Here is a 13,515-nt window from a genome sequence, read left to right on the forward strand (position 1 = left end):
AATTATTTTTGGCTGCGTTGGGTCTTCATTGCTACTCCACGTTGCGCTGCATGGGCTTCTCACTGCAGTGCCTTCTCTTGTTGCAGAGCATGGGCTCTAGGCACACGGGCTTCAGTAGTTGTGGCACATGGGCTCAGTAGTTGTGGAGCCCAGGCTTAGATGCTCTGCGGCATGTGGGATCTCGCCGGACCACGGCTCGAACCCGTGTCCCCTGCATTGGCAGGCGGATTCTTAACCACTGCGCCACCAGGGAAGCCCTGGAGGAATTTTTTACTTTTTTAAGGCATCATACTCCCAGGCAGACTCAGACCCTGTGCTGTAGAGATGGATCGTCACAGGGAGGAGAGAACCCGGCCCCCTCCTAGGACCCCCCCACCCCCAACTCATACCCCCCAGGGCTCTGTGGTGCTGATCCAATTTCTGAGGGTTGAAATGCTAGAAACTGTTACAGGACACACACTATTGTTTTAGGATGAGGTATTTGTTAAGAGTTCTTTTATTAATAATTCGTATCTTCAAGAAAACCTACCAGAGGGTCATCAACTCATGTCCATGGTATCTGAAACCATAAAGCAATTCAAAACTATGTCTGTTAAGAATTGCTCGAGGCTGCAAGTAACTGAGAACCAAAATAACAACCATTTAATACAAGATAAAAATTTATTTCAGTCTCATGTAAAAGAAACCCCAGCGCCAGTCCCGGGCTGCAAAGTGTCATCAGTGACTCTGGCTTTCTGTTCCACCATCCTCCGTGCAGGGTTTCCCTCTTCAAGGGCACCTCAAGATCCAAAATGACTGCAGGAGATCCAGCCATCACGTCTGTATTTTAGGCAGGAAACGGGAGGAAGGGCTGTTTGCTTTGTCTCTACCCTGGACCTTGCCTTCCATTTCTTTGATCACTCTTGCTGCCAGGGAGGCTGGGGACTATGGTCTTTTAGCTGTGCACGTGGTTTCCCAGGAGAAAACCAGGATTCGGTTGGTGAGAAAGGCAGTGTAGACGTGGATTACCAACGAGCAGTTGCTCCCACAACTCCCATGAACACACAGACCTAGGTCTGAACCCCAGCCTGCCACCTACCGGCTGCTGAATGAGTACTCGCCATGGTGCCAGGCTGGAGCTGGCCCGGTTTGGCTGTGCCTGTTGGGTCTGTACTCAGGAAGTTTGCATTGAGAGGGTCAAGAAGAAGAATGGTTCTGGAGCCCATAAAGCCTTTGCTGTCTGCTGTGGAGGCAGTGTGGCTCCTGGGCCGTGGGCAGTAAGCCCACCGGAGGGCCTTGGACCACGTGCTGCTTCCTGAACTGAAAGATGGAGCGAGGCTGCATCACGTAGGATGCTACCTGCACAGAGAGCCGGAGCACACGTGCGGGGGAGCTGGGTCAGGAGGGCCTAGCCTGCGGCTGCAGCCAGGGGATGCAGGGGTGTGGACAGTGAGACCTTCCCGGCAGCCTGTGAAAGGTGGGGGGGGCCCTTCCCAGGGTGACGATACAATTTATCGTCCAAAGCAGGAAGCATCTTAGAGCGGGTGCTGTAAATCAGCTGTAAATCAGGCCTGTCCTGGGAAAACTGGGGTGCACGGTCACCCTACCTTCACCCTGCGTATGACACGGGGCCTGAACTGAGCTCGCTGGGAGGGGTTTGTAGGTGAGGAGGGGTGCAAGAGCTGAGAGCCTCTGCAAACTATTAAACAATTGGTTGAAAACAAGGAATTGGAGAAATTTTAATGCACGAGAAACAACAGCAGGGCACCCCTCCCCCTCTGCCTGGGAATGCGCATATCCTGTGTCCCGAGGGCTGCGGGATGCCTGGCTTTCAGGTCCCCTCCCTACGGGCAGCACACCTATTCCACGCGTGACATTCAACTGCTGTTCCGGCTTCCAGGGACCGCTGGCCTCCGACCTGGCTCTGTGTCCTCCGTGGGGTCCTGTCTCCCGACTCACGCCTGCAGGGCTGGCCGACTCAGCAGGTCAGCCCTCGGTGGAGTGGACCGCTCCCTGCTCCCTCCCGACCAGCATCTGCCCCCGGGGGGCTCGCTGGAGGGTCTCCCTTCTTCCTCAACGGGAGGACTGAGCCCCCAGGCCGTCTAGGCAGCAGGACGCCCCTCGCCCCTCGGCGTGGCCCCGCGGGATTCGGACCCCCCTCCCGAGTCCCGTTGGGACTCAGCGGTGCCCCCGCCTCACAGCTGGTCCTCGTCCACCCAGACGGTCTTGCGCTGCTCGTCCCCGATCTTGTCTTTGATGACGCGGAGCAGCTCCTCCACGCTGCCCCACATGTCCGCCTCCACGCTGGCGTAGAGGCACGGCAGGGCCTCCAGCTCCTTCTCCTTCAGCCGGCACAGGCGCAGGAACTCCTCCTCCGTCTCCGGCCGGGACAGCATCTTCCTGCGGGCGAGGAAGGGCGAGGGAGACGCACAGGGGCGTGGCTTGGCTGGGCGGACCCGTGCTGTGGGGCCACCCCGTGCTGCCGCCCCCGCCCCTACCCGGGCATCCTACCGACGCTGCCTTCCCCGCTTTGTTTCTCCATAGCCTCTACCACTTAGCACCTTACGCACTGTCCCCTTTTATTCTGTTCCTTCGGGAATCCTAAAAGGTGGGGACTTTAAAGTCTTTTTAATTGTGGTAAAGTACACGTAAAATAAAATTTCCCATCCTGACCACTTGTAAGTGTACATCTCAGCAGTGGTAAGTTATTCGCAGCGAAGTGCATCCATCTATCTCCTTAACTTTCTCGTCTTGCAAAACTGAAACTCGACCCATTAAACGATCACTTCCCCCTGCCTCTCAACCCCTGGCACCCACCCCTCTACTGTCTGTCTCTGTGCATCTGACCCCCCCCCCCCCCAGGGACCTCGAAGAAGTGGAAGTGCACAGTGTCTGTCCTTCTGTGTCTGGCTTGTTTCACTGAGCATCATGTCCTCAAGGTCCAGCCATGTTTCACCATGTGTCAGTCTCCTTCCTTTTTAAGGCAGAATCATATTCTCCCGTAGGGATGGACCACGTTTTGTTTATCCTTTTATCTGTCAGTGGACACTTGGGTTGCTTCTGCCTTTCGGCTACCGGGAATGATGCCGCTGTGAACATGGCTGCGCAAATACCTCTTGGAGACCCTGCTTTGAATTCTTTTGAGTAGAGACCGAGAAGTGTGACTTCCGGATCACGTGGTAGTTCTACTTTAATTTTTGAGGAAACTCCTTACAGTTTTCCGCAGCAGCTGCACCCTTTTATGTTCCCAACCAGCAGTGCGCAAGGGCTCCAATTTCTCCCCATCTGGGCCAACAGGTGTGAGTTTCTGCGTTCTGGACAGCAGCCGTCCTAACGTGTGGGAGGTGGTGAGGTGGGGACTCTGCGCTCCTTTGCTCACTCATGGGGTCCCGGGCCTGGCCCTCAATAGGTGCGCTCGGTAAATATTTGCGGAGAGAGTGGAGTGGCCTGACCTCTCTCAGTGTCAGCTGCAGTTGTGTTGCAAGGAAGGGTGGGGATCAGAGATGGTGTCACGTGACAGGCGGGCCACGCCCCTCCCCCACCTCAGCATCACCCTGCTTTCCTCTTCCTAGCAAACCTTACCGCTAACCCTTCAACAATCACACAGGCCCGACCTTGAACACGGACCCAGAATCGGACCTTTCCTCATCGCCCGCCAGACAGGATGTGGTCCCAGCATCACTACGCCTCGTGTGGGCTGTCACGACGCCTGCGTCTCGACGCAGCAGCCAGCGGGGCCTTTACATCCCTTATTAGATTAAGTCACTCCTCAAGACCGTCAGTAGCTCCCGTCTCACTCAGGAGACGTCACATCCTTCCGTGGCCGACACGGCCCGGCGTGGTCTGGACCCCCTTCGGCCCCAGTCACCTCTCACCGTTCTGCCCAGCACACTGGCCTCCTCTGGGCCATCCCCGCCTGGGGGTCTGGGAGCCAGCTGTGCCCTCTGCACCTGCCCGGCCTGCCCTCGCCGTGGTGGGTCCTGCTCCAATGCTGGCTTCCCGGACCACCTGGGTCCCAGGGCGCCCCCATCCCTCCCAGCACCCATCCTCCTGGACGCGTTTTGCGCGCGCGTGTGTGCGTGTGTTACTGTTTCCATTGCTGGAGGGGTCAGGGCCACGTCCCCCTGGACCGGGGACTGACCTTCGATAAGGTTCACTAAAGGGATGCTCGGGGGAGGGGGTGGGCCCAACACAGCCAGCTGTTCTTGGCGGGAGCCCCAGAGGCTTGGTGAGGTCGGGGAGCGCAGGGGTGCTTTAGGGCCCCTGCGGGGGGTCCCGGAGCCCTACCTGAACTTCTTGATGTTCTTCTCCGACACCCGGATGAAGAGCACGATGGGGTAGATGCGGGACTTGATCAGGTCCCTGGCGCAGCTGATCCCGGCCTCCAGCAGACAGTGCTTGTTCTGCAGACACAGTGGCCGGCGGTCGGCGGGGGCCCATTGCCTCCTCGGCCTGTGTGGGTGCCTGGGGCGGGTCCACCGGGCAGGGTGGGCTCCACGGGACAGAGCCGGGGGCGAGACAGCCCCGCGTGCCCCCCCGCTGAACCAGAGAACGAGCCAGGCAGAACCCAGCCTCTGAGAGACAAGGTCCCCCGTCCGGACACCTGGCTCTCCCTGCATAGGGATGGGTGCTGGCAGAGCCCCGGCACCCAGCCCGGGGTGAATCAGGCAGTGTGCGTGAGTCTTAATAAAAACCCAAGTCAGTGTGGAGAACACCTGCTCCTCTATTCTGCCTGCGGAGGCGCTCTGGGTACTAGGACGGGGTGGGTGGAAAACACAGGGAAGGTGAGGCGGCCGGATGGTCCGGGGAGGATGTAAGGGCTCTCAAGCACGACTCCCCGGGGCCTGAGAACGCGTCGTTTCTGAAGAAGGATGATCCCTGTTTTGCCACTTAAACCTCTGCACTGAACTTGAATATAGAAAAGTGCACGTGCTCCTAAGCCTGCAGCTCAGTGGGTTTTCACAAAGTGAATGTGCCGGTGGAACCAGCACCCAGGTCCAGTGGCAGAGATGGCCAGCCCCAGGCCCCTGCGCCCCCGGTCACCGCTCCTCTGTCTCGCCAGCAGAGCCACTGCTGGATTTCTAACAGCACGGATTCCTGGCTGGGAACCCCTTCGCAGTCAGAATGTTCTCAGCTCCAGCCCTGCCCACTCACTGTCCATCAGCTCCAGCTGTCACGATTCCCTAAGCTTTAATACCCAACAAACGCTTCACGGCGGGCCGACAGCTCTGCCCATGCTTCGATCCGTGTGACGACACGGGAGGGGGCGGGAGTGACCATCGGCTGGGCGGCAGGTTCGGAATCTCCGGCTGGACTCCTGCTCTTGCCGTCCCCCAGGTCACCGTCCCAGACTCCGGGGCCGTGACCATCCTCGTGGGCCGAGAGCCCCACCTTCATCCAGCCCTGGAGCGAGGAAGAACTCCACGCTCAGGGCCGGCCAGGGTCTCAAAGCCTGGCTCCAGCAGACTCCAAACTGCGTGCAGACGCCTTTTCTGCGTCACTGCCAAGAAGCCTTCTGCTGGTCCACTTCCCCCACCTGCTGAACACGGTGCCTGTCGCCCTCCTGCTCGCTATCTCTGGTCCCTGTCATCACCGCCAGGCGCACACACATCCCTGAACGACGCGGACCAGAGGACCACCACCAGGAAGCCATCAGAAACAGAGGAGGTTCCTCCAGCCCCGCAGGACAGGGCTTGGAGACGTGAGCACGTGGTAGAGGGAGAGAGGAAGGAGGTTCACCCGTGGCGAGGCGAGAGCATCGCCCTCCCCATGGCGCTGGTGGCTCACAAGCCCCGTCCGCCTCCAGCTGGCCTCACCTTGGCCGCCACAGCCTCGATGTGGGCGGGAACGACACATTCAAAGGAGTTGGGGTTCTTCTCTCGGGAGTAGATGATGGTCTCTGTCTTCTGCTTTCTGAGGAACTCGTCTCTCGTGACAACATCTGCGGGGAGAGGGGCCAGTCCTGAGGACGGCACAGGCGGTCTCGGGCCGACTGTCCCGTCCAGGCCGCGCCCTGCTTCCTGGGCTCGACAGCGCTGCGTGTCTGATCCCTTTCTGGCCACGTGGAAGTGAGTCTCGTCTCCTCCACTAGACCCCGTGGCTTCTCAACTGCGGGCAAGGTCAGGGCCCACTTTACAGTCCCCACGGCAGCCAGCCACCCACACCCTTCCGTCGGCCCCTGAGGCCCTGATGCAGGCGCGGGGGAGGGGAAAGGAGGGCGGCCTGCAGCGGGGGGCTCACCCGGCTTGCACATGGTGAACTCCATCGCGCCCCCCGAGTTGAGCAGCTTCTGCACCAGCGCCTTGGCCAGCATGGTGGGCGTGAAGAGGACGGGCCGGCGGCGCTCGCAGTAGAAGGCGCGCACCAGGCTGTAGGGGATCAGGCTGAGGTTCTTGCCCAGCTCGCTCTCGGGGTCCAGCTCTGGGAGGGGACAGGGAAGGGCTGGCACCGCCTGGGGCAGGGGCAGCCCAGGTGCCCTCTCGGCTCCACGGAGCCTTGAAAACCATTTGGGAGTGGGGATGGGACATGGGGGCTCGTTCTCAAGGCCCGCCACACAAATGGACGCAAGCCGGCGGCCCGGACGCCCTTCCGCCATCCAGGCGAGTTTACGGAGTGACCTGTGGACCGGGCCCTGTTCTGGCAGCTGGGCCAACAGTGCCGGGCCAGGGAGACGGCCCTGCTCACAGGCCAGGAGGCGCCGGCAAGAAGCGCGTAACACACTCCAGGTGCTAAGCTGTCCAGGGAGGGCCCGGGCTGGGGCTGGAGTGGAGAGGCGCCCCGGCCCTCGTCACCATCAGCGCCGGGGCCAGCGTGGCCCTGGGAGGGCTTGCTCGCCGCCGGCAGGGCCTTCCACAGGGGACTGCGCACCGGGAGGCCCCTCGCTGGCTTCACGATAAGTGGCGGTCGGTGCCCAGCGGGGAGAGAATCAATAGGTAAACGCTTCCCAGCAAACAGCTCCAAATAACACGGGCGTCTGGGCTCAAACCAAGTACGGCGGGCGTCGGTCGGGGGAACTTGGCAGGATGCGCCCGGCAGCTGTCGGTCCTCCCGGCCAGGGCCGGGCAGCTCCTCCCCAGGCACTACCCTTGCTTTGGAGGAAGCAGACGCCCCAGCCCCACTCTCGGGGCCCCCGCGGCCCGCCCAGACCCGAGGCTGCCGCGCGTGCGTGGGGCGGGGGGGAGGGGCTGGGTGGTCGGCACCACACCTTCCTGCTTCTCGGTCAGGAGCTTCGTGGCGTCCAGCGAGGACCGGGCCAGTCTCCCCCGCGGGCTCCCCGCGACGATGCGCACGCGCTCGTGGCTGTTCATCCTTTTGTACTTGTTCTCCGACCTGCTGACGAACTGCGGACAGAGGGGAGGGGGTGGAGGAAGGCGTAACCCGGGCTCGGGAGACCTCCGTTCAGATCCGGGCTCCGCCCCGGGCGCCTGGGTCAGTCACGCCCCCCCTCAACACAGGGGACACCTAGCAGGTGGCGCAAGTTCTTCAGCTGTCAGGGCGCCGTCAGCAGACGAGTGAGCGAACAAATGCTCACACTCTCTTCCCCGGCTGGGCGTAAGCTGCCAGAGGGCTGGTCCCAAGCAGGCCCTCAACGGAGCCCCCCTGCAATCCCACCCACATCTAGGGGATCCACGGGCACTGTGAGGCCTGGAGCGCTCTGGCTGTGGAAGACCCCTGGCCGCCCCCAAAACGGCCCACCCGGCGGGGGGTGCAGGTGACTTCACCCCCTGCCTCGGCAACCCCGAGTCTTCCGGGGGAGTGCCTGCGCCCTTCTACCATTCAGAGTTGAGCCCTGGAGGGCGGAAGGGGATGCCCAGCGGTGGACACCATACTCCCTGGGCTACTGTGAGACTCTCCACGCCCTCCCTCTGCAGGGAGGAAAGTCCAGGGAGCTGGGATGTCAGCCCTGCTCTGTTGTTAACCGGCCTTCGAGTAAGTCACCCAAAAACTCAGGGTTTTGGACTCATGCGTGACGTGTGGGCACAAAAAAGTGTGGTCTCACGTGGTCCTGCTGTCAGGGGTGCCTCGGACTTCACCAGGGTTCCCTTCCACCTCCGTTAAGTGTCTTTCTGCTACCTGTTTGCCTCTACCTGGGTTTTAGGGCCACACTGTGAACCACTTCTCTGGGTTTCCCATGTTCCAACGTTAGGATGGAGCAGTGGAGTGACACACTAGCTCTGCTGGGGCCTAATTAGCACAGAGCCAACACGGGAACATCCTTGCGGGGCGACATCTTAATAGTACTCTCAGCTTTTGTGAACTGGTGATAGAGAAAAAGGCCGCATGGAATGCTTCTGCGTTTATGTGAAATCACTTCTGAACACGTCACCCACGAGGCTGTTCAATGTTCCTCGTATAACGATCCGTGCCAAAGAGAAAAAGAAAAAACCCTCTTAGAATCAAGTACAAGGGAAACATTTTTCCTGCTTCCAAAGAGCTAAAACGTTTTGGCACCAGGTAAGATATAAAGACTCTGCTGGGTTTCCCTTTCTTCCCTGGCTGCTAGGATGCTCAGAGAGAAATTTAATGCTCAGTCTGAGGACCTGGATATCTGGAATGTTTGTTTTCCTCTCCTCACTTTTCCATTAATATTTGAGCAACTAAGATGTTTAAGTTTCTTTTAGCCCTAAGTTTGCTCAAATCTTTTATGAAAGTGAGGTTTGCTTCCAACAGGTGGAGACTGTCTAGCGACCTGTCACTGTGAGGATAAAATGGGACGGAAGACGTAAGGTGCCGTGAAAAGCTGCAAGTGGGGGACAAACACAGAGCACTGCTGTTCTGATACAGCCTCCTCTTCTCGGTGGGGAGAGGGCAGGCCTGCGGCAAAACGTGGCTGCAGGTCAGCAGGCGCTCCGAGAGCTTTACCTGAAGGAGCTGGCCGAAAAGGAAACTCGCTCGTGAGAGGCGGGGGCTGACCCGGGGGTCCGCAGCGGGAAGTGGTTCTTCGGGCTGCAGGGTGTTCTGAAATCAGTTTATCAACCGGTCAGACCCGCCGGCATACTGATGCCGCTGGGCACGGGGGACGGCTCCCAGCCCCGCCCTGTGCTCACGGGGATCCCGTCGTGGATCAAAGCACTCCTGACAGGGGAGCAAGCTCAGGGGGTGAGAGGGGCCTCGGGACTTGTTCCAACAACGACCGGAGCCGGCCGAGGGGAGCGTGCACCGCAGCTGGGGAGGGTGCAGAGGTGGGGCTCCTTCTGGAGGGGGCGGCCCTAAGGAGCCCGGTTCCCTGCAATCCACCATCCCACGGAGATGGATGGCTCCCACTCGGGATCCCCTCCAAAAGGGGCTCGGGTGGTGTGAAGCCGGCGGCGCGCTGCGTGACCTACCCGGAGGGCCCGCAGGGTGTGGTGCGCCGTGTCCACCTCCTCCCGGCTGCCCCGGTGCATCAGGCGCTGCAGCTTGACCAGGAGGAGCTGCTGGGCTCTGGGGAGGTGAGAGGGGAGGGCGGAGCCTCAGGGGTTGGGGAGACCCCAGGGCCGAGCCTGGGGAAGCCGGCGGGGGGCCTGGCCCGGGCAGGGGGCTCTACGCAGGGTGTGAGCTCTGAGCCCCGGGGTACACGAGGGAGGGACTGGGCACTGAGCATCTGGGCTTGAATCCTGCCTCTGGCACTGACTCATCTTGGTACTGGGGCAAAGTCGCTTAACTTCTCTGAGCCTCGGTTTCCTCATCTGTAAATTGGGTCTACTGAGGCTGGCCTTGCAGGGCTGGCCTGGGCAGCAGAGCCAGAGTCTGTGGATGCTTTATAGATGCCCGGGGCGTCTAACCAGGGGCAGGCTGACGCTCAGCCCTCAGCGGCTACTGCTGTATAATTACAGAACGACGCTGGGGAGATGGACTACGGAAAAGATGACCGTCGAACACAGGAAGCATAAACTCAGGCTCTAAGCTGTCCAGTAATGATGGAAAGACGGCGCTCTGGGATTTAGTGAAGCAACGGGATTTAAGAGAGCAACATTCCTGGGGGGCTTCAAAGAGGAGGAGGGAATGGGGGGCGGTCACTGGTCGGCAGGCAAAGGCTCCCCGCCGTGAGCCCCTCTGCCGAGCTGCACGGCCCCCGCGGCCTCACCGGCTGTAGCTGGGGATGGTGCCCGTGTCCAGGTCGTGGTCCGTGAAGGGGTCGACCCGCGCACACAGCCACTCGTGCTTGTCCTGGTACATGGTGTCACGGACGTGCACGACGTCATCGCACTTCAGGGACATGGAGCAGGCGTCCAGCTGGCTGGAGATGTTCAGGTTGAGCCGGATGTAGAAGGAGTCCCCCGACGTGATCAGGCCCTCCTCCATGTCCTTCAGCAGCTTCCGGTACCCTGTGGAAGGAGAAGACGCAAAACCCATCGGTGAAGGGCCTCCCACTCCTGGGCTCCCCGTGGATGACACCCCTGTGATGCGGTCCTCCCATCACGGGGGCGTGGTTAGGGAAACGTCTGTCCTCCCCGATGAGTGAGCAGCTGAGTTACTGATGGCTTTCTCTCTGTCTTGGCTGCCAAGAAGCTCAGAGCGAAATTTTGTGCCAAGTTGCAGCAAATCTAGGACCTCTGCTGCGATCTCCATGTCCCTCCCTACCGATACACGGTGCTTGTGTTTTATCATTTTTGTCTTTGATTGATAGGTAACTTACATGCAGTAAACCCCATCACCCTTAAGCATTCTGCACGATGGATGTTCACAAATGTCTAGACCTGGGTAACCACCACTCAGAACCTTCCCTCATGCCCATGTCAGAACCCTGCAGGGGTAACCTCTGTGCTGACTGCCAGCAGCCCAGGTGAGCGCTGCCTCGCTTCATATGCGTGGAAGCAGACGGTACGTGCTCTTCTGCCAGAATGTGTCTGACATTCACTGCACGTCACGCCTGTGCGCTTCAACCGCGATGCTGCAACGTAGCATTGTGTGTTCTTTTTTTTTTTTTGGTGTGGACCGTTTTCAAAGTCCCCATCGTATATTGCCTCTGTTTCATGTTTCCGCTCCTTGGCCACGAGGCATGTGGGATCCCAGCTCCCCAACCAGGGATCGAACCCACACCCCGCCACACTGGAAGGAGAAGTCCCACCACCGGGAAGTCCGGTGTGTTCTTTGTCATTGCTGTGGAGTATTCCTTCCACGTGGTGCTGATTTATCCTTTCTCTGGTGTGCACGTTTATCCTGTTTCCAGCTACTATGGACACCTCTGCTACGAACACTCTTACACCTTTGTGGACGTATGTACTCATTTCTCTTGGATGTATTCACAGAAGTGGAATTACTAAGTCACTGTGTATACGTTCAGCTTTAGGAGATACCGCCAAATGGTTTTCCAAGGTGGCAGGACCACGGCACATGTTTTAACCTTAGTTAACACCATGGCCCTTTAGTGTGAAATTTTATGACTCCTTTTCGAAGGAAGCAGGGCGTAAAACTATGAATACAATAAATGCAGTAACTTTCAGCAAACGTCCAAGACATAAATCCATAATATAAATCCTGAAATCAGCCCCACGTGCAGACAGCCGTAACACAGTGGAAGCTAAAACAGTCCTCATCGCCAGGCCCAGAAATAGCTCCTCAAATGCTATGTCTCACAGGCGACACCTCACACACCAGGGAGACTTGAGCCAGCGGGCCTGTCTGAACGTGGAGATGGGATTCCCGGCTGGGCCCTTCCCACCCACCTGGGCGGGGTCAACACTCGTCACCATCTGAGGGCTCCACCACCCGGGAGGAAAGGCCTTACAGACAGGATCCTGCCAGAAGAAACCCTTCTTCCACTGGATTCCAGACGCAGGGCTGCTGCTACACGAAGCCAGGGGGCTCCGCTCGCACCAGGTTCTACGGCACCGGGGCTGGTGGCAGGGCAGCGCCCGCAGACTTACTGCTGGGCTGGGATGCCGGCCTGGCAGAGGGGAGGAGCCCTCCTGCAGGAGGAGAAGGCTGGGCCCTGTGTCTGGGGACAGAGCATCATTACTTCCGCACTGACCGGGCACTGCCGGGAAGGAGCACGGACAAGCAGGCGGCAGCGGGGAACCGCTAGAGAGAGAGCAGCTATTTATGCTCTGTTGAAACATTCATGAGCCCCTGGTGGTTAAAAATAAGATCCAGCTGCAGAGATAATCATGCAAGAAAAACCCAGAGGTGAGAATGAGAACTCAGAGTCAGGGAGAAGGAAGACGCTGCCTAGGAGTCTGGGTCGAGCAAGAGGAGACACCCTGAAAAAGCTGCTGGGGGGCCAGATGAGAAGGGGGTGAGGCCCGGCTGTCCTGCAGCAGATGGCCTGGCCGCGGTGTGGCTCAGTGGGCCCGCGGGTGCAGGGGCGGTCACCCCAGACTCACTGCCTACGTCAGGGCCGGGAAGCCCGAGAGAGAAAAAACAAACCTCAGACTCGCAGAGAGCGGGGAGCTGGCCAGGCAGTCTGCTCGCAGCTGGACGTGCTGCCTCCACCGTGAGTGGGGCAGAGGCCCGAGGCGCGCCAGGGCAGGTGTGTGCCCACGTGTGTCAGCGCGTCTGCCCTTCCCGCCCCACACCTGTCCCCTCAGTCCTCCTGACGAGCAGATGAGCAAGGGGAGGGACCGCCCGCCCCGCCTGGGGTCTTCACCTTCCTGGTTGACCTTGTAGTGCAGTGTGACGGGCCCACTGCACCTCTGGACGGTCCAGTGCACCTCCTCCTTCGTGCACGTCTCCAAGGGGACGCTCTGCTTCTCGCCTTTGACGCAGCCTTCTAGCTAGATATCAAAGACACATTGTCCTGCTCGGGCTCCACGGCGAGGCGAGCGGAGCTGCGGGGGTGAGACTGCCCCGCCGGGGAACAAAAGCACCTCTCCTCAACAAAGACCAGCTCAGCGCTGCTGAGGGAAGAAAGCATCGCCCTTAAACGGGGTTCACGTGCCTCCCGCCCGCCGCCCGGAGCACGTGTGCGCGCGTGTGCGTGTGCACAGGCTCTAGGAACACGAGCGAAGAGTCGTGGAGAGGAGGGTCCGGGGAGGGGCTTCCAGAGAGGAGCTGACAGCCCCGCCCCCTGGCAACCCCTCCTCCTGGCCGGGAATCGCAGCTTAATGCAGGTTTGGGGGTGCGGGTCCCTGCGCCATCAGCAGCAGATGTGCAGAGGAACCAGAACTGCTGCCTCCCCCAGCCCCCAGCCCCTCACCAGCAGCAGCTGGTAGCCCTCGCGGAGGCCGGCCTTCTCGGCCAGGGAGCCCGGCTTGACCGCGTGGACGAAGCTCCCGCGCGCGTTGCCCCCAAGCAGCGTGAGCTGGGAGATGAGGCTGTCGCCGCTCAGCGTGGTGTGCTGCACCGCGGGCCCGGGGCCCCGCACGTGCCCCAGGGACGTGACAGACGGCCGGAAGGGTCTGCGTCGGGAGATAAGACGGGGGTTAGGCAGCTGTAGCTAGGACTCCTGGCCGGGACGCCCAGAGAGCGGGGCCTGGGCTGCAGCGTCCCCGGGGAGTCACGGCAGCGGCCACCTTAGGAGAGAGCTGGCCACCGGCTCCTGCTGTCACAGCACACGCCAGAAGCAGGGGCCCCGGGAGACACTGCCACCGGGAGACGGAGGTCACACACGCCCCG

General features: G+C 60.2%; 1 protein-coding gene across 7 annotated transcripts in view; it reads right to left on the minus strand.

Moving 5' to 3' along the window:
- Positions 1-641: 641 nt before the first annotated feature.
- The window catches only part of CARD11 (caspase recruitment domain family member 11), a 109,905-nt gene continuing 97,031 nt past the window's right edge, over positions 642-13,515 (minus strand). For 4 of the 7 annotated variants that reach the window (XM_067705381.1, XM_067705383.1, XM_067705382.1 and 1 more), the window contains 10 exons: positions 13,097-13,298; positions 12,548-12,674; positions 10,046-10,286; positions 9,306-9,402; positions 8,842-8,937; positions 7,184-7,319; positions 6,220-6,399; positions 5,796-5,920; positions 4,267-4,382; positions 642-2,379 (listed from right to left, as the gene is read on the minus strand). In XM_067705381.1, the coding sequence (XP_067561482.1) occupies positions 2,175-2,379; positions 4,267-4,382; positions 5,796-5,920; positions 6,220-6,399; positions 7,184-7,319; positions 8,842-8,937; positions 9,306-9,402; positions 10,046-10,286; positions 12,548-12,674; positions 13,097-13,298 (1,525 nt within the window). In that variant the 3' untranslated portion in view covers positions 642-2,174. The remainder of the gene's footprint in view (positions 2,380-4,266; positions 4,383-5,795; positions 5,921-6,219; positions 6,400-7,183; positions 7,320-8,841; positions 8,938-9,305; positions 9,403-10,045; positions 10,287-12,547; positions 12,675-13,096; positions 13,299-13,515) is intronic. The other 3 variants (XR_010934725.1, XR_010934724.1, XR_010934726.1) reach the window with 3 other exon arrangements.

Source organism: Pseudorca crassidens, chromosome 15 (assembly GCF_039906515.1).
Source record: "Pseudorca crassidens isolate mPseCra1 chromosome 15, mPseCra1.hap1, whole genome shotgun sequence".
NCBI classification, from domain to species: domain Eukaryota; kingdom Metazoa; phylum Chordata; class Mammalia; order Artiodactyla; family Delphinidae; genus Pseudorca; species Pseudorca crassidens.